The sequence below is a fragment of the Neoarius graeffei genome, chromosome 11, assembly GCF_027579695.1.
Source record: "Neoarius graeffei isolate fNeoGra1 chromosome 11, fNeoGra1.pri, whole genome shotgun sequence".
Classification (NCBI taxonomy): Eukaryota; Metazoa; Chordata; class Actinopteri; order Siluriformes; family Ariidae; genus Neoarius; species Neoarius graeffei.
Window position 1 is genome coordinate 62175070 of NC_083579.1, and position 20828 is coordinate 62195897.

Genomic DNA, 20828 nt, shown 5'->3' on the forward strand with positions numbered 1-20828 from the left:
GGCTGGCGTACGCACATTTCTGGTGCATCTTGGTACTTGGCGACACTTAGAGGCAGAGCAACGCAACTACATTTAGGCCTACTCGGTCAAGAGTCATGACATGGAGATAAGAGGCATCCAAAAATGCATCGGAACATCAGGATGCGTGAATTGAAATGTATGTCAGTCATACGACATTGTCGAGACACATAATGCGAGACTGTTGGGTAAATGCCAACAGATCCATCAACCATCCCTTCCATATTGTAATTACGGGAAATGAGAAACCCCAGCAATATCATTTTGATATTATTCCCATTGACTATTGGTTAATTAATTAAATTAAAGAATGCACATGCAGGACCATGCATTGCAGCTAGCTTAATAGATCTTCCTCGCGCATTTGCCACGAGGTGTCAGACTGAAATATTATTAGTTGATGTTGCGTGGGGTAGCCTTATCACATAATTACCAAGATCAATATATGAAACGATTTCCAAGTGCGTACAAATCAGACACAACCACGGTGTGTGGTGTGTTACACAATGTGGCGCAGCGGCATGGCGTGCCAATAATGGAGCAAGACCTGCCGGAGGACCCAGACCCTGGGCCTCACAACGAGGTGCCACAGCGACATGGCATACAAACCCGGCAGCGCTTAATAGCCACAATGTGAAAAGGTAAGGACAGATGGGACACGGGACACCATTCATTTTTTAAAATATTCTTTTAATATGTTATTCAGTTCCTTCAATTCCTCGCGGATTCCCTCGAGGTTGTCATTAATCGCCTCTATCCCCTTTAAAATTTCCCCCTGCGACTCAAGGACCGCGCGCGTCAGCACCCGGCCTGTGGACCCGGCAACAGGGGCAGGCGGTGGAGAAGGGGGGCAGGTGACAGTGATGCTGGATCCGCTCGGCTGGGGGTCCTCTTCCTGCTCGGGTGGGATGGACTGGGGGCCTCCTGTTGTTCCCTGGCACCCTGCTAGAATACATTTGTCATTAAAATCCTATTGTGGAAAATATGTGCACGTTTTATTTCTGGTTACATGTGGCTAGGAATATTGGGCCTACTAAGAGAGGAAGACATTTCCTCAAATACAGGGTGTCCCCGAAAAAATGTACACATTAGAGCACTAAAGGTGTTTTTTTGTTTTCAAAACCCATGTAACTCAAATAGACACTCATTGTGGCGCAGGCACTGCGGACGATGCGAATCATACCGTTATCTTGGTATAGGCTACATTCACATTCAGTGGCATACAGTCAGTGACCATTGCATGTCTCATAGCATACACTTTGAACATCACTTTAATTGGAGGTGACAGAACAATTAAGTGATGTATGTGAATTCTATTACACTGTGCTAAAGGCAGGGATTAACGCGAATAAATGTTAATGTTAAATGTTAATAATAAATGTTAAATGTTAATTTGATTAACGCGAGATTTCTAACATTTAATTAACATTAACGCGTTAGTAAAAGTTGCCATGTCTTTTACCTAACACGGGCCTTACTGCAGGTCTATTTATACTAATTAACATATTCAGTGTGGAATAATTGAGGGAGGAGACGGGGCGGGGAACGGGGCTCGTGCATGTGCGCCGAATTCCACGTTGATTGGGATGTACAACAGGAGAGTGCGTGGAAACCTTCGTACGCACTGATTGATACATCCGGATTTTTTTGGTCGTACGCAAATTTCCCGATTTTGACGTGCGCACATATTTAGTGGGAAATCCACGCAGGTCTTTGTACATGAGGCCCCTGTTCCTTATTTCCTGCCCCACCTAGTTCTAATTGCCCTGTGTATAAATACTTCCTCAGTTTGGTCCCTAGTCACGGAGTCTTTGTGCTGTTATGTTATCACCTGAGATCTCTGTTCCAAGTTCCTTGCCTTTGTCTTTGTGGTCTTTTGTACTTTGTTTTCTTGTGGACATTTTGGACTTTGTGTTTACCATTTTGGGATCTTCTGAGCGTTTGGATTTTTGCCTTTTCTTTTCTTATCTTTGGCTTTTTGTTTTGACTTTGAACTTTTGGATTTTTTATTTTTCTTCTGTGACCTATATGTATGTATATATGAGTGTTTAGTCTACGTCTAGTTCATATCTAGAGTGTTTATACTGTTTATATTGTCTGAGTGTTTAGTCTGTGTGTAGTTCTTATCTAGTGTTTATACTGTTTATATTGTCTGAGTGTTTAGTCTATGTCTTGTTTTTATCTAGTGTTTATACTGTTTATTTATACTGTTTATATTGTTTGTCTGAGTGTTTAGTCTATGTCTAGTTCCTATCTAGAGTGTTTATACTGTTTATATTGTTGTTGTTTGTTTTTTTCAATTATTCTATTTTTATTTATTGCATTGCCTGTTTGCACCGTGGGTCAGAGAGGACTGAAATTTCATCTGTGCTGTATGTCGAGCATGTATAGCATATTTGACAATAAAGTTGACTTGACTTGACCTGCCAGTATACAGAGATAAGCCATACAAAAGGAAGGTGTGGCAGTATGAGAAAGCCAATTACTGAGGAATGCAAGGCTTCATTTCAGGCACCGACTGGCGGAAGGTATTCTCTGTGGAAGATCCTGAGAGCATATGTGCCCAGATCACAGAAATCATCCAGACCGCCATGGAACAGTTCATCCCCAACAAAACTGTCACCAAAAAAACAGGAGACAAACCATGGTTCGATGAGAACTGCCAAAGAGCTGCGAGAAAGAAGCGGCATCTCTTTCAAGAGCTTAAAAGCAACAACTCACCCACCAATAAGCAGCAGTTTGCAGATGCCAGACACATATTCAACCAGGCAGAGAAGCAAGCTAAGCGGAACTACAACACCAAACTCACCAAGGAACTCATTGGCAATAACCTGACCGGCAAGAGATGGTGGAGGCTTGTTAACTCACTCTCTCTGGGAGAGCTGCTATCTCTGACATCCCTGTCATTATCCACAACAACGCAGCCCACATTACTGCCCATGAAAAGGCAGAAGTGTTCTGCAAGGCATTCGCACAAAAATGCCATCTCCAAGATGCAACTGCCCTGGCACCTCAAATCCAGCAATCCACCTCCTGCACTATCGACACCATCACATTCAAACCTAAGGACATCAAGAGACTCTTGAAAGGACTCAAACCAGACAAAGCTTCTGGGCCAGATGAAATCCCCACCAGAGTCCTTAGGGAATGTGGTGCAGAGCTCGCAAGCCCCCTGTGTCGCCTCTTTAACCACTGCTTTTCAAGTGGACTCTTCCCAAGTCAGTGGAAGGTGGCCTTTGTTACTCCAGTGCACAAGAAAGACTCGAAAGCGGACCTGTCCAAGTACCGCCCCATATCCCTGCTTTCAGTCATCAGCAAGGTTATGGAATCAGCAGTGAACCAGCAGCTACAGAGATACATTCTCAAAAACAATCTCATCTCCCACAGACAGTTTGGATTCAGACCGGAACATATCATGGCTGACCTCCTAAACATCCTGTGCCAGAGGTGGAACAACTCCCTAGACTCAGGCGAGGAAGTCTGTTTCATAGCCTTGGACATCCAGGGGGCATTTGACAAAGTGTGGCATCACGGCCTGATGGCCAAACTCTATTCGAGAGGAGTGTCTGGAAAGCTGCTCCAATGGCTCCAAAGCTACCTCTCGAACAGATCCATCAGAGTGGTCCTGTCAGGCCAGGCCTCAGAACCCTACTCCATCAATGCCTCAGTACCTCAAGGATTGATCCTCAGCCCTGTCCTCTTCTCCATCTTCATCAACGACCTGGTTGATGTATGTGAGAATGAGATATACATGTACACTGATGACTTAACCCTGTATGCACGCATCAGATCTCCAGCAGACAAGGCCAAAGTGGAGGCGAGCCTGAACCAGAATCTCCAACAAATCGCCATCTGGGGAGACCAGTGGAAGACCACTTTCGAGCCATCAAAGTGTAAGTTTGTTACACTCTCAAGAAAGAGGACTCCATCTGCACTGGACCTGCACTTCAATGGTCACTGGTTGACCATGACCAATGAGTTGGACATCCTGGGAGTCACAATAGACAAGAAGCTGTCCTGGTCCAAACATCTGACCAAAATCTCCATACGGGCAGGTCAGAAACTGGCAGCGCTGAGGACAATGGCCAGTAAACTCACCATGGAGAGCCGAGCAACTATCTACAAGCTACAGGTACGCAGCATCATGGAATACGCCTCACTCAGCTGGATGAGTGCCTTACCAACACATCTTGGCCTACTCGACAATATCCAGAAGAAGGCCCTAAAGATTATAGGAGTGGACCAGGACACTGCCAGCACAAAACTCTCCATCCCCAGCCTTGGACACAGAAGACAGGTTGCTGCTGCTACAGTCCTGTTCAAAATGCACACCCACCACTGCCCTACAGATCTCCACGATATGCTCCCCCCGCCATACCCTAGACGGCGAACCACCCGTCTATGCACAGCTATGCCAGCTCGTGCCCTAGACCTCCCTGCCTCTAATACTCGCACCCTGGACAGAACCTTCCTCCACACTGCTGTCCGGGTATGGAATAGCCTTCCAGAACATGTAGTTGGACCCATAGACACTGGCCCCCAGGCCTTTAAATGCAGGGTCCACAGGCATTTTCTGACCACTCCTCCCACTACCAAATGGGCTACAGTGAACCAGATGATTGGCCAAGTGGAACTGTATTCTATCTTGCTATTGTTCACAATTGTACACAATAAAAAAAAAACCACAAGTCTTTGAGTGCTGTAAAATTACTGGCATCAAGGCATTTCTTATGAAAGCCCAGCTCTGATGGTCAGGTCACATGGTACATATGGATGACACCAGGATACTGAAGGCACTTTTCTATGGAGAGCTTGATGAAGGTAAAAGATCACAAGGGGGACAGTACAAGAGATATAAAGATGTCCTTAAGTCAACCCTCAAAGCCTGCAATATCAATCCTGAAGACTGGGAAACAATAGCAACAAACTGACCTGAATGGCACAGAATCTGCAATAGCGGTCTGAAGAAGTTTGAAGACAACCCAATTGAAGACACTACGCAGCGCCGGCATGCGCATAAAGAAGCTACCATTGCTCCGCCACCACCAGGAGCAGACTTAATTTGTCAGGCCTGTAGGTGCAGCTGCTGTTCCCAGATTGGCATATTTAACCATCATTGACACAAACACCAGCAGTAAATTACATTTCTTGTGCATAGGAAAAAAAATTAGATCCGACGGACATGACCACGGAGTCCATCATTATGCCCATATGTGGGTCTTCCCCAAACTGTTGCCATTGTAGGAAGCACAAAGTTGTCCAGAATGTCTTGGTATGCTGTAGCATTCCCCTTACTGAAATAATGGTCCTAAACCTGTTCCAGCATGACAATGCCCCTGTGCACAAAGCAAGGTCCATAAAGACATGTTTTGATAAAGTAAGCATGGATAAACTTGAGTGTCCTACATAAAGCCCTGACCTCAACACACTGAACTCTTGAGTCAGAATTGAAACTCTGACTGCATGCCAGACCTTCTTGCCCAACACCAGTAATGCTCTTGTGGCTGAATTGGCAGAAATCCCCACAGCCATGTTACAAAATCTAGTGCCAAGCCTTACCAGAAGAGTGGGGGACTGTTATAGCAAAGGGGGACCAAATCCATATGAATGTCCATAGCTTTGGAATGGGATGTTCAGCAAGGCTATGATCGCCAGGTATCCATATAGTTTTGGCTATATTGTGTTTTGCACTTTTGCTACATACCTGCTGAACTCTGAACTGGTCTTATGAGTCATTAGAAATACAGATTTATTCTGGATATAGTATTGAAAACAGGTATGGGAGTAGTAAATTACTACTGTCCTTAGTGATTTAGTCATTTGAATACTTTGCTACTCACTAACCAATTTCAGTGGAATTTCTACCACCATATTAATTATTTCCTGATCAAGTTGTTGAAAGCCAGAATTGCCAGCTCCATAACCAGATGTCTTTACTGGAGGCAATAGTTGTGCAGCGAATGCAGCTGAGGATTGTTAATGGTGTCTGATCTGCAGGAAGGTTTCTTCTTCTCTTTACTTACAATGCAAAATAACAGGCACAACAGGTATGATTACCCAGTGAGACTTCTGTGATCTTGTCCATTACAGACTGATACTTAAAGGTTCTGACTGCAAAGTTGAATTCTGGGCAGAAATGTTCTATTTCTACTGCTTTTGGAGTTTCTAGATGTTTTGTGTCAAAATTAAGGAGTTGCTCTGCTGCACACACCATGTATCCTATGTGTAAATGTTTTGCCAAGATAAAATGTGTCCCACATTTTACGATTCTGGACATTCCCGAAGCAAATGAGTAACAATATCACGTGACCACCTTGGGGTGTGTTTGACCTACTTTTAACCAAAACAAGTCGGCATGGGCAAACATGCCAGACTCTGCTCCCCGCCAGATAAAAGCCAGCAGAAAAGAAAAGGAAAATATTAAAGTGAATCAGCTAGAAAGCACACCAGAAAAATAAAACCAAAAGGTTGTCCGCGAGAATTTTCATGAAGGGACAGATTGACTGCTGGAATCGACTACAGTATGAAACAGGCACAAAATTTGATGAAGAATTTGCAGCATCGGTGAGGCTGAGTAGAAGTTATGAGAACTTTCGAATTTTGGTCTTGCACCACCTGCAAGGTTGTGGGTGTTTGTGTTTGCAACGTTGATTGTGACAGTCAATATCTGGAAAACTCTCTGTTTGAACATGACCTCCTGTGGTTATGCTCTATGGGGGGGGGGATTCTAATTATGCTAATTAGTTCAAGCTTCATGTGTTCGGCTGTTTCTGTGGGGCCATAGTGTTTGGCTCCAAGAGGATCACATCTCATCTGCATGATATTGTTCTTGCAGGACATAGGAAGATGCCATGCACAATAAAATAGTTTGAAATTTCAGATGACTTTTTGCAGCGAATACATTTAAGCAATATCACACAAGCAAGAGTGCAGTCATACTGAATATCAGCACGGCTTTAATTCAGCCATAGGCCCCCGGTTTGCAGGGCATGTGCTACAGATAATCAAAACTGTGCTCATATTTAAATAATATTGGCTGGCTTTGAGTGGTCTATCAGATATATTCCATTCAGCTAGCATGATATTGAATGAGTCGAAAGAAGAGTTATGTATATATTATACATATACACTCTCTTTCTATCAGCATCCTCAAAGGCCAACACTAGCTTATTTGTGACTTAGTGCTGTTAGTGTGGCAGTCCAGTTACCTTCCAGCCAGCATAGCAGTAGCATTAGCGAAGGCCAATGCTAGCATATCTGCGACTCGGTGCTGTTGGCGCGGCAGTCCAGTTACCTTACAGCCGGTGTAGCGTTAGCGAAGGCCAATGCTAGTGCAGTCAAGCTGAATATTATTATTATATTTTTTTAATTATTATTATTATTTTCCCTATGTAATTTACTTAGTTACTTTTAAAATCAACATCCACAACTACACACAACAGAGCGACCTGGCAGCCAAAATCCTCTCAAAATCTTCCATTTTTAATGAAGCAAACCTGGCAGCCATGTTTGTTAACAAATTGTCACTGTCACTCGCTAACGCGGAAATTTTACGTCTCTGATGTGTGACATCATGTTGTCTTGACACCGTGCAGTATTGTAACAATATTGCACACTCATTCTCCATTGGGTAGAGTGGTGTAATACAAGGAGGATAAGCGACATGATAACAATATTGCATGCTATCAATAAACCCACTAGAAGGGAATAGAATACATGTTTTTATTCCATTGAAAAAGTGGCCCGTATGTATAATAATCAGTTAATAGCACAATTTTGAGTATGATATTACTTTTATACAACAGATTTATAAATAACAATGTAATATTGAGTGTCTGACATTTCAGGCACAATATGGCCAGATATTTTTGATTATTTTTCCTCTGTGAATGAAAAAGATCCTGAAGAAATTATATTAACTGATAGCCCATCGGCTGCCTGGTTCCCTAGCTCACAATGATGCAGGTCCATCTGGTGAAATTTGCTTCCCTTCTTCCTTTTCATCTTAATCTGATGAGTATTCATATTTTAATTAAACTTTTATATTCATGAATAATGTATCATTCGCCATGTCTACTGATGATGTCGCTAACTCTGCTGTAGTAATGGTTTCAGCTGTTCAGACTGTTGCTAGGATTGGAATTTTACATGGAAATTCGGAGAAGTGAAGTGATACAAACAGTGAAATGTCTCAGTGAGGTTATATTAAATACAGTATAAGTACTCTTGGAACGCTGTTCTTCCAATTAAATCAGTGGACTGGATTTAACTGTTGCATAATTGGCTATAATAACTGTATGGATACAACATAGTTTAAAATTGTATTGCTGTTAGCAGACTTGGCTGATTTTATTTGACACTGCATGGATTTTTTTTTTAAATGTTGGAATAAAAATGTCTTTTTCATTATTCCCTGTACAGTGTTCTTTCCAAATGTGACGGATAGTTAGCATTTTCTGTGTACAGATTTCCACAGTGAATGCTCATTCATTTTGTGACAGTGTTCTTGTGATTGCCCACGGTTGATATTTTGAGTGTACAAAATGGTGCAGTGTTGTGAGAAATGCTTTTACTGGGAACTGAATTTAGAGTTTTGAGAATAAGTTTAATGCTTCAGTAAACATACATATGTGATTATAAAATGCTTTAATTGGATTCTCTGTACTGGTCATTTTGGAGTATGATGCCCTAAGCTAGGTACTAATTACAATTGCTTATTTTTTTAAACTATTGTTTCTTTTTAGGTGGTCTGTTTGTTGGACTGCCAGAAGTTGTTCCCAGAAGTGCTATTCTGACTGAGGCAGAGCTGCAGTACTACATCCAGCAGTACAGGAAGAGTGGCTTCAGGTACACAAAGATGAGAGTGATGTAGACTTATGTTCAAGATTACATTCCTTAAGAATGGTTTCACCATTATTGAGCATTTAACCTGCAGAATATTACAAATTATTCTATCTACATTCACTGGATATGAGAAATCACGCACTTTGATTGACTACTCTACTACTAGGATATCAGCTCATATTCCATGAGTAGAGAAAAACAAAATGGCGGCTTTGTTATCAAGTATTAAAAAAAAAAACAGAAATAGCTAAAAGAATATAGTTTTCCCCTCAATATCTCCTGTTCCACACTCCAGCCTAGTCAGTGGCGGTAATGCACATTTAAGTTGGTTTGCCAACTGCCAAAAAAAAACCTGTGAAGAAGAACAGTAACAACAACAAAATGGTGGAGCGTGTTAAAAACTAGAGCGAAATAAAAATTCTACTCGAAAACAAAGCCCCAAAAATTACCAAATATTTAAAAGAAACACAAATAGCCAAAAGAATCTATTCCCCCACCCCACCCCACCCCACCCCACCCCATAGCTCCTGTTCCACACTCCAGTCCAGTTGGTGGTGTTAATTTACCTTCAAGTTGGTTTGCCAACTGCCGAAAAACCCTAAAGAAGAAGAAGAAAACCCCAAAAATTACAAAATACAAAAAAAAGCAACAAAATGTGGAATAAAAGTATTTGATGGTAAGAGCAAACCTTTTTTTATTTTTCAAGAATTATTATTATAGCATTTTTCACAAATTACTACTGTCATTTCGCTGGTTTATTTACATTCTAAGCGGAAATGATTTTGTCAAACATTTTGTATAATGTTTTTATTTATCGAATTTGCAAATAAAAAAAATTAAAAATAAATAAAATGCTCTGTTTCTCAAAATCCAGTGAATGTGGCTAGAATAAAACAGTTATTCCACTCAATCTCGTCATACATGGTTTATAGCCAACTCAGTGCTACGTGCCTCGTCGGCTATCAGCTCATGAACGACTCGATTTCATGGAATAAGTGTTAATTGCGCTTATACTAAAAACAAAGGATTTTATTCATATATTTTACGATTACATCAAAAAGGAAAACTTTTCCCTTGTATTTGTTCTTTTGGTAAACTTGTAATTGCCAGTTTCACTGATTATGCATGCATGCACACATTTCATCACTCGAATTTCCATGTTTGTACTGAGAGAATGTTTATGTCCAAGGGGTCCTCTGAATTTGTATCGGAACGTAGAGAAGAACTGGCGCTGGATGTGTTCAAGGCCAAGGGGCAAGGCAAGTGTGTGCCAGTTCCTGTAGCTGTGTTCCAGCTTTATGCCAGGAAATTGTGGCTCTAACACCACACTGTCAAAAACATCCCACTCTTCTGCTCCTCTGCATACTCATATGATATCCAGCACAACCATACACACTGGACACAGCAGATGGTCTGCGCTGTCTATTCCCAAACATCTGTTCCAGAGAGGCCTGGGATTAAGTACTCTGCTGCACAGGCTACCTTTCTGATAAGCATATCTCTTCATGTAGAGGCTGACCTGACCTCACTTTAGTTTTGCTGTGCAGTGATCATTCTGATGACTTTTCTTGAATAAAAAAATACTTATTAATTTGGTTTAATAATGATGTTTGGTATACAGTACATCACAAAGTTGTTTTCCATTCTGTAGATCCTGATGCCAGCTTTGATGGTGACTACAGGGAAGGATAAGGTGCTTCTGGAGAGTTTTTCCATTGGCATGGAGAAAACAGTAAACCTGCCATCTTAATTTTTTTATAACGTTTATTCTTTTTATATACAACACGATGAATATAATTAAACACAGTGCACTATCATTATCCAGAGCTAATTCAGTGTCTTGAATGTTTTTTGCATTGCATTTCAAGATTCCCAATTTATCAAGGGCTCATCTGGAGAACTGTGGACACTGGACCCAGATGGAGAGGTAAATTGTTCCTCGTTGATGTTATATATTCTGCTCCAGCATTTGTTGAGTCTTCTTCACAAGACTATTTTGACAGGATTTTTATTTTAATTTATTTTTATTCATTTAACACAGTGATTGTAGCTTCTTATACTTGCTTAAGTTATCTTTTTGTTTTACCATTGCTTAATATTATTTTAGGCATGCTTATTTTAACTAAACGTATATAAAGTGAAAGTGAAATATTAATATTCATTAATTTATCTAAAATGGGTTTACAGTATATCTGGAGTGTTTTTTTTTAATTTCCTTTTATTTTTTAAAGAAACATGTATGATCATGACAAGTGTAGAATCCATGCTAGGGTTCTTCCCTGGGGGTTCTATGGACTCACTTAAAGGTAGACTGCCTTTCAGATTTTTCAAGTTTAGGTCATAAAAAGAATTTTCCCTGACACTCAATTATTTTTGTTTAGTGGACTGAAAGCTACTGAATTCGAATCACAGACTTCCAATTTTATTAGGTTTTTTAAAAATAGAACAATTAATGAATTTAGGGCCATGTGGCCCTAAATTCTCCGCTATTTTTTCTTGCTTCACCATGACCCAATTCAAGATACTACATCATGTATCTCGTGATGGGCTTTCCCCATTCACGCAAGACACTGTGGGATACAAATTTGAAACAGGAGAGAAAAATGGAGGACGTGAATGAAACTTGAAAGACCGACTACAGTAACGCAAGGCGAGAAGAAAAGACGTTATGTTGCAAAGGAAAGGAAACACAGGACCAAGCTAATAAATATCGGCGGTCAGCGAGCACCTCGGTGTGATCAGCTGTTCATTTAGCAACAGAATGATGTAACTGTCAGTGCACGGTAAAGGTAAACCTGTAGATGGCAGTAATGCAACACTGGATGCCAGCTGCCGTAAAACCCAAAAGAAGAAGGAAAAGAAAAAGAAGCAACTTGCACATGCACACACGGACTTCCTCTGTCTGCTTGACTGCGTGAAGCGAGCGATTTCATGTACATTATTTGCTAGGGAATCCCCTCAAATTAAATAACTTCCCAGCCACAGAATGGCCTGGGTTTTTTGAGATATTGCATAAATAAAACATATATCGCAAAGACGAAATTTCAGAGGGAACTAAATTTCACTGATTTTGTGAAATTGAAAGGCCATCTAGCTTTAAGAACTGATTTAAGGGTAATTAAAATTCCTTCTGCTGCCTATACAGTTAGATTGACTCATAAATAATAGCAGAGACAATGACAGAGGCCAAAATTACCAAGGTTAAAAATGTAGCTGTGGATATTTCAATATATGAAGACAGTAATTTATCAAGACAGTGCTTTACTGAGCCTTTGTCTTTATAGTATTTCTCAGAACACTGTGTCTGGTTTGGACATCCTCTGCACTGACTGACAAATTTAAAACCTAATTCAGAGATAAATCTGACCCAAGCCTTTCAGTTTAAGCAGCTCATCAGCTGAATGTGCCTGTGTCCAGTAACAAGTAATGACACGACTCAGCTAAAATCAGTGATTCATAAGCTGAGACTGCACATGGCAGAGGCTCTGGCCCTTCAACAGGATCCCCCATTATATTCCAGTGACCAGTCATCCTCCACATTTCCTATTAGATGAGTGCAAGGATGCTGTGCCCACAGCCACATGAGGGATATCCTTCCCGGCTGATAATGACCAACCAGTTGACTCAGCTGAAGAAGGGTATGGCTTGGACCCTGCAAGCTATTAATATCAGATAATTTATTCTGACCCACAAATAGAGGACAGAGGTGCGAATGTAGACTCCAGAGTTCAAAACAAGGGGTTGTATGCAACTTGCTTCCTTTTTTCAGAAGAGACTCCAGTTGTTGTACAATTCTCAGAGACTCGAGTCAATTTAATGGAGTGAATTATAGAGGTTTTTTTTTTAATAACACATTGGAATTTATTCTGTATAGAGCTTCTGGACATAAGAGATATTCAGCAGCTAATTGGACAGAAAAGGTAAAGAAGAAGGAATCATCCATCCATTATCTGTAGCCGTTTATCCTGTTCTGCAGGGTCGCAGGCAAGCTGGAGCCTATCCCAGCTGACTATAGATGAGAGGCGGGGTACACCCTGGACAAGTTGCCAGATCATCACAGGGCTGACACAGAGACAAACAACCATTCACACTCAATTTAGGTGGGGTTTACATTAGACCGTATCAGCGGATCATCAGATTAACGTTTTTAAAACGATTCGCGTGCACCCAGCAACGCCAATACACGATTCGCGTGCACACAGCAACGCCAATACACGGATACACTTGGCTCCGCAGGCATCCTGCGCTCCAAATCACTCCGCCCTGAACAGCGAGTGCCCTCTGGAGGGTGCGCACTCCGGCCCTGCGCAGCTCACAGAGCGCGCGAGTGAAGTGCACAAGCAGTGATTTGGGACTGAGCCGCTATGTGTGTGATCCTAGTGCATATCGGGCATGCGCGTCACTTACCACTTGCAAGTGGAAGGATGGTAAGCCTAAAGACAATCATAACTACACAATGGGCAGTATTTGCATCAGTATTTGCAGTATTTTCATACTTTTATACTCTTTAATGAAAGGTGATACAAGGTGGAAGTCCGCGCCGTTTTTCAGCAGTCGCGTCACATGACCAACGCCAGCGAATCAGGAAGGTGGATGTCACAGTGATGTTGTCCAATGACGACGCCAGCTAGAGCTCATCACAGCGTATCCACGTATTCTCAATGTTTACACAGCACTGGACCAGACACGATCTGGATTGAATACGTGGACCCTGGCGGATTCCCGTTTCCCGGCGTTTCCAGGCGTTTTAATGTAAACGGACAGTGCATCCGCGAAGAAAATGAGACAGATACGGTCTAATGTAAACTTGGCCTTAGAGCCACCAATTAGCCTAACCTGCATGTCTTTGGACTGTGGGGGAAACCAGAGTACCTGGAGGAAATCCACGCAGACAACATTCAAACTCCGCATAGAAAGGCCCTCACTGGCCACTGGACTTGAACCCAGGACCTTCTTGCTGTGAGGTGACAGTACTAACCACTACACCACCATGCCACCCAACTCATTACAGGGTTAGTCAAAATTATGCTCACACTTAATTCACAAACCATACATGATATGTGCAAGATGATTTACAGGACAGTCTCAATCTGTTCACCATTGTGTTCAACACAAAAACCAGCAAGCAACAGTACCATTTAATCTGTCTCCCATGGCATACGTCTGTCTGCAGGAGAAAAATAATCAATTAATGTTAACATAATGTTGACTAACTCTGTATATTAATTTACAAATTCCAACATAGGGGTGGCACAGTGGTGTGGTGGTTAGCACTGTCGCCTCACAGCAAGAAGGTTCTGGGTTTGAGCCCAGCGGCCGACGAGGGCCTTTCTGTGCGGAGTTTGCATGTTCTCCCCGTGTCTGTGTGGGTTTCCTCCGGGTGCTCCGGTTTCCCCTACAGTCCAAAGACATGCAGGTTAGGCTAACTGGTGGCTCTAAATTGACCGTAGGCATGAATGTGAGTGTGAATGGTTGTTTGTCTCTATGTGTCAGCCCTGTGATGATCTGGTGACTTGTTCAGGGTGTACCCTGCCTCTCGTCCATAGTCAGCTGGGATAGGCTCCAGCGTGCCCGCAACCCTGCACAGGATAAGCAGCTACAGATAATGGATGGATGGATGGATATATAAAGTTCTTATAAAATTATACAATTAAAATTCAGGGAGGCACTAAATATGAGATGATTAAAGGATCCTTTCTAATTTTATTTATTTATTTATTTAATTTATTATGGGTCCAACCATAGAAGGTTATGAAACCCTTTATTTCCTTGGAAACTTGATAACTGATGTGTAGGTAAGACCGTGTCCTGTTACCCTGTTACAGTGAGGGCACCGGAGTGCAGTGTTTCATGTTTTGGTTCTTCTGTACTTGTGAGACATAAAGCTAAAATCCTTGCTTTTACAAATTGTTTGGCTCAAACCAACAAAAGCAAAAATCCCTAAGAACTATTAAGCTCCACCACTTATAATTAACCACGGTTAATTAGCACAATATACAAAACATGCTTCACATATCACTTTACAGTCTATTGTAATCTGTTATTGAATGAAAAAACACCAGTCAGGCTGTGAGAGCATATTTTTGTAAACCATTGATGTATCGACCCCAAATTTGATATGAGCACACGTTACACGATTTTCCGACCAGATTTGCTTCATTTTTTGTTAATACAGGGTGATTTGTGTTAACTGGTAAAGGGCTCCTAAAAATGACCCAGGCCCCAGATTACTGACAGTTTAACATGATACATTTGTCTTTGATTCAAAATTGTCGTCAGCCTTGTTTCTAACTCAAGTCTGGAACTCAAACCTGTGTTCAGAGAACCAGATTAGCCCTTTTAGAATTATCAAAATTAGCAAATCTGGAGTTTGTCATTTTATTTTGGATGGATATTATTATTATTATTATTATTATTATTAATGATTGTTGTTGGTTTTTTTGTCATCAGACCGGCTGAGACCAACAAAATTCTGATCTCCTGGCTGAAAGAGATACACCAGAAAAACAACATACCTTTTTTCCCGAAGCTATAAGTTTATTATAAAATCTTTGCTAAGGAATGCATGCTTAGAGGCTGGGAACTTCCACCTAGGAATTTTTAAAATGCTTTTCACTGTACTGTGCCTTACATACTGTAGTTGTTACATATTATATTCCTAAAATTTGCATTAGTGCTCTACAATACATTCTTTATTAAAAGCTTTATACATAACAAAACAATCAAAAAACTGTATATTTGTAACAAACAGCATTTTCAGTTTTGTGTGAACTCCTCTGGGAATACACACACATCACATTCCTGTTAAACCCAAAAGCATTAGTCCTGTTCCATCCTTAAATCATAGCCAGTAATCAACCTATTTAAAGCTTCCACTGTTGTCAGGAGTGGAAATGAGACATGAGCTGTCATTTCCGTAGGCATAGCTTTGATTAGACAGTCATGGAAACGGGCTCCTAAGAACACAGTGCAGGTCTCTTTGTTAAGGGACGCTGATTAGTGTGACCTGAGCTTGCCCCTCTTAATCAAGTGAGGATAATTAGAAAAGGGCCAAAGGAAGCACTAGTCTCTCTTGAAAAATAGACACAGTTTAACACATTAAAGGAAGTAGCTTGGGGTTGAAGATTTATGTAATTTAAGCACAATCATGGTTACTTTCAATAATATTACTAACTTGGGTAATAATGCTGAGTAGGTCTTTAACTGCACATGGACAGGAAATGCAGTTGTGTGTGGTTTAAAAATTAAAACACTGGTACTTAATTAACTAAATTTGTATAATAAGAAAAGTATGGTCAGTTTACAAGTATTTATTCTCATTTATTTCCCAATTTTGAACTGTAGCTATAGTCCCCTCCAAGAGTAGTGAAATGGCCAGTTCTTTTATTTTTGTTATACACTGAAGACATTTGGGTTTGAGATTTAAAAAAAAAAAGAGAGAGAGAGAGAGACAATAGGTCAGAATTTCAGTTTTCATTTCTTGATCTTTATATCTTGATGTGTTAAATGACTAAGAGCAAAGCAACTTTTGTTTGAACTCACCCATTTTTCAAGTGATCAAAAATCTTGGAATATGTGCATGACAAAGGCTGGCCCTGTTTGATTGATCGCTCAAACAATTAATAACCGAGCTTCGTACAGACATCGTACAGTCAAATCCTTGAAAAATCAGGTTGATGCATTACCATATTCTCTTAAGTATGGGGCTCTGCTGTGCATGCGAGGAGCTCTGCTATTACAACCCCGATTCCAAAAAAGTTGGGACAAAGTGCAAATTGTAAATAAAAATGGAATGCAATAACTTACAAATCTCAAAAACTGATATTGTATTCACAGTAGAACATAGACAACATATCAAATGTCGAAAGTGAGACATTTTGAAATTTCATGCCAAATATTGTCTCATTTGAAATTTCATGACAGCAACACATCTCAAAAAAGTTGGGGCAGGGGCAATAAGAGGCTGGAAAAGTTAAAGGTACAAAAAAGGAACAGCTGGAGGACCAAATTGCAACTCGTTAGGTCAATTGGCAATAGGTCATTAACATGACTGGGTATAAAAAAGAGCATCTTGGAGTGGCAGCAGCTCTCAGAAGTAAAGATGGGAAGAGGATCACCAATCCCCCTAATTCTGCACCGACAAATAGTGGAGCAATATCAGAAAGGAGTTCGACAGTGTAAAATTGCAAAGAGTTTGAACATATCATCATCTACAGTGCATAATATCATCAAAAGATTCAGAGAATCTGGAAGAATCTCTGTGCGTAAGGGTCAAGGCCAGAAAACCATACTGGATGCTCGTGATCTTCGGGCCCTTAGACAGCACTGCATCACATACAGGCATGCTTCTGTATTGGAAATCACAAAATGGGCTCAGAAATATTTCCAGAGAACATTATCTGTGAACACAATTCACCATGCCATCCGCTGTTGCCAGCTAAAACTCTATAGTTCAAAGAAGAAGCCGTATCTAAACATGATCCAGAAGCGCAGACGTCTTCTCTGGGCCAAGGCTCATTTAAAATGGACTGTGGCAAAGTGGAAAACTATTCTGTGGTCAGACGAATCAAAATTTGAAGTTCTTTATGGAAATCAGGGACGCCGTGTCATTCGGACTAAAGCGGAGAAGGACGACCCAAGTTGTTATCAGCGCTCAGTTCAGAAGCCTGCATCTCTGATGGTATGGGGTTGCATTAGTGTGTGTGGCATGGGCAGCTTACACATCTGGAAAGACACCATCAATGCTGAAAGGTATATCCAGGTTCTAGAGTGACATATGCTCCCATCCAGACAACGTCTCTTTCAGGGAAGACCTTGCATTTTCCAACATGACCATGCCAAACCACATACTGCATCAATTACAGCATCATGGCTGCATAGAAGAAGGGTCTGGGTACTGAACTGGCCAGCCTGCAGTCCAGATCTTTCACCCATAGAAAACATTTGGCGCATCGTAAAATGGAAGATATGACAAAAAAGACCTAAGACAGTTGAGCAACTAGAATCCTACATTAGACAAGAATGGGTTAACATTCCTATCCCTAAACTTGAGCAACTTGTCTCCTCAGTCCCCAGACGTTTACAGACTGTTGTAAAGAGAAAAGGGGATGTCTCATAGTGGTAAACATGGCCTTGTCCCAACTTTTTTGAGATGTGTTGTTGTCATGAAATTTAAAATCACCTAATTTTTCTCTTTAAATGATACATTTTCTCAGTTTAAACATTTGATATGTAATCTATGTTCTATTCTGAATAAAATATGGAATTTTGAAACTTCCACATCATTGCATTCCATTTTTATTTACAATTTGTACTTTGTCCCAACTTTTTTTGAATCGGGGTTGTACAAATTGAACATTATATAGGCTACTCTTAATTGTCCCCAGGTGTGTGTGTGTGTGTGTGTGTGTGTGCACACATGCTGCCTGCAATGGTTTGGTGTCCCATTCAGGGTGAATTACAATTTTCTCAGGATAGACTCCATATCTACCACAGCCTTGACCAGGATAATGCAGTACTAAAGATCGATCAATCAATCAATCATCGAGCCCTCTATTTAACAGTTATTCCACGAAATTGAGTCGTACATGAGCTGATAGCTGATGAGGCGCGTAGTACCGAGTCAGCTATAAGCCATGTATGACAAGATTGAGTGGAATAACTGTGTTATTCTATCCACATTCACTGGATTTCGAGAAACAGCATTTTTTTTTTCGCAAATTCGATAAATAATAACTTTATCCAAAACATCCGACAAAATCATTTCCGCTTAGACTGGAAACAAAGCGGTGAAATGATAGTAGCAATTTGTGAAAAATGCTATAATAATCATTCTTGAAAAAAAAGTGCTCTTATCAAATACTTTTATTCCATATTTTGTTGCTTTTTTGTATTTTGTAATTTTTGGGGTTTTCTTCTTGTTTGGGGTTTTTTGGCAGTTGGCAAACCAACTTAAAGTGCATATCATGGGTAAATTCAGGAGCAAGATCAATGTAATTCTCCTATTTTATATTAAACTTTGGTCAAATATCTGTCACATTTTGCATTTTGTGCAATTTTTTTACCTTGCGCAATACCAGAAAAACTCAGTTGAAATCTCCTTCTGAATCCTACGTCAGCGCTGGTTTGTTTATGAGAAAACGACCTGGTGGTTTTCTGCAAATTTCTTCAACATTATCATGTAATTATTAAAATGGTTAACAGATGTATTGTAGGAGGGTGTAGCAACACCAATCTTGATGGGATTAGTACTCATCGTTTTCCAAAAGACCGGACAATGAGAGAGAAATGGGAGCGCTTGGTCTACACAGGCTGTGCACTGAAACCATGCAAAGCTCGCGCAGCCTGCTGGCGCTTCCGCAGGTAACGTCACGACTCTGACTCCAGACTCCCTTGGGATTTTTACAGATGCGTTTGTTATTTTATTTTTTTCTGCTGTAGACAGATGGCCTTGTGCAAAATTACCCTTCTGGATGAGTGTGTAAAGGGACATATTTTCATATTTAAAAAAAAAGAAATTGGTCCAGAATATGCACTTTAAAGGTAAATTAACACCCGTGGTTACCAGAGGACTAGCCCCCCACTGTAACCCTAGTAATAGGCGAGAGGCCGAGGGCTGCGGAAACGGAGATCGGCGCCGCCCGATGCGCCACATGGCGTGGGAAGGACTTTAACTAACTTAACTAACTGGGCTGGAGTGTGGAACAGGAGTTATGGGGTGGGGTGGGGTGGGGTGGGGTGGGGGAATATATTCTTTTGGCTATTTCTGTTTCTTTTAAATACTTTATAAAAATTTTTGGGGTCTTGTTTTCGAGTAGAGTTTTTTTGCTGGTTCAGCAACACTTCGCCATTTTGTATTTCTCTAATATAAGCTGATAACCTAGTAGTAGAGTAGCCAATCAGAGCGTGCAATTGTTCCTATCCATTGAATGTGCATAGAATAAAGCTGAATATTATAAACACAAGTTAATAAATTGATTGTTTCATTATGTAATTTAGCAAATCCAATTATCAGAGATACTGTATGTTATAGCAAGCTTGAGAATATTGGTTAGCATACCTCCTATGGTGGACCCAGAGACCTTGACCAAGATAAAGCAGTTACTGAAGATGAATGAATAAATACCTCTTGTGTTTTCGCATCATCATAAACATATTTTAAAATTTTTAAACCAAAATCTAAACTAATTTATCTCTGTTTACAATATCATATATCAAGACAAAGCTGTTGAGAAATCCATACCCAAGATGTACATGATCATTAGTTACTCACTCAGCTAAGGATAAAAAGCAACATCATCAGCATTTTCTTGATATGTTCCCCTCTTTATATTTTATGGATAAATGTGCTTTGAGATTGAATAAAACCACTTGTGTGAATCAGTGTCTTAGGAAAGAGTGACAACTCCATTGTGACCTGATATTCTTGTACTGGAAAAATGGATCATTTTTCCCCATTGCCACTGCTGGGAGGTCATGTAAAGCATGCAACTAATTAAAATTAAATTGAATGCTTTAATTGAAGTTGAAATACAGCAGTTATTGCTATTAAATAAGTAAGCAAGCAAACAAACAAACATGGTGTCAGAAAGCAGACACTCCAACAGTCCTGCCAAACACTGAACATGAAACGGATTTTTCACCAGGAACTAAATTATGTTCTCTGGCAAGACAATAATTGTTTATTTATTTTGCATTATTAGATATCTCTGGTAGCCTCTACTCTGTATTTCACATCTCCCCTCATGGCTAGCAATTGCTTTATACCTTAGAGCTATATACAGGAAATGACTGAATATAATGACTTTTTCGAAATCACAGTGAAAATACACATTATTATTGAAAAATGAAGGAATACAAGTGCACATCTAGAATGGTTTACTATTTGGATTTCATTTTCACACATCTTTCAACTGGTGTTCATGTAATAAGTCTCATTCGTCAAACTGTCGAGTCGATGTCTGCGT

At 40.5% G+C, this 20828-nt stretch overlaps 1 protein-coding gene across 2 annotated transcripts in view; it reads left to right on the plus strand.

Moving 5' to 3' along the window:
* ephx2 (epoxide hydrolase 2, cytoplasmic) overlaps window positions 1-19561 on the plus strand; it is a 77024-nt gene extending 57463 nt beyond the window's left edge. The window contains exons 15-19 of one of the 2 annotated variants that reach the window (XM_060934537.1): window positions 8763-8865; window positions 10052-10121; window positions 10514-10594; window positions 10731-10789; window positions 15313-19561. In XM_060934537.1, coding sequence (XP_060790520.1) covers window positions 8763-8865; window positions 10052-10121; window positions 10514-10594; window positions 10731-10789; window positions 15313-15397 — 398 coding nt within the window. In that variant the 3' untranslated portion in view covers window positions 15398-19561. The other variant, XM_060934538.1, reaches the window with a different exon arrangement.
* The last annotated feature ends 1267 nt before the right edge of the window (window positions 19562-20828 follow it).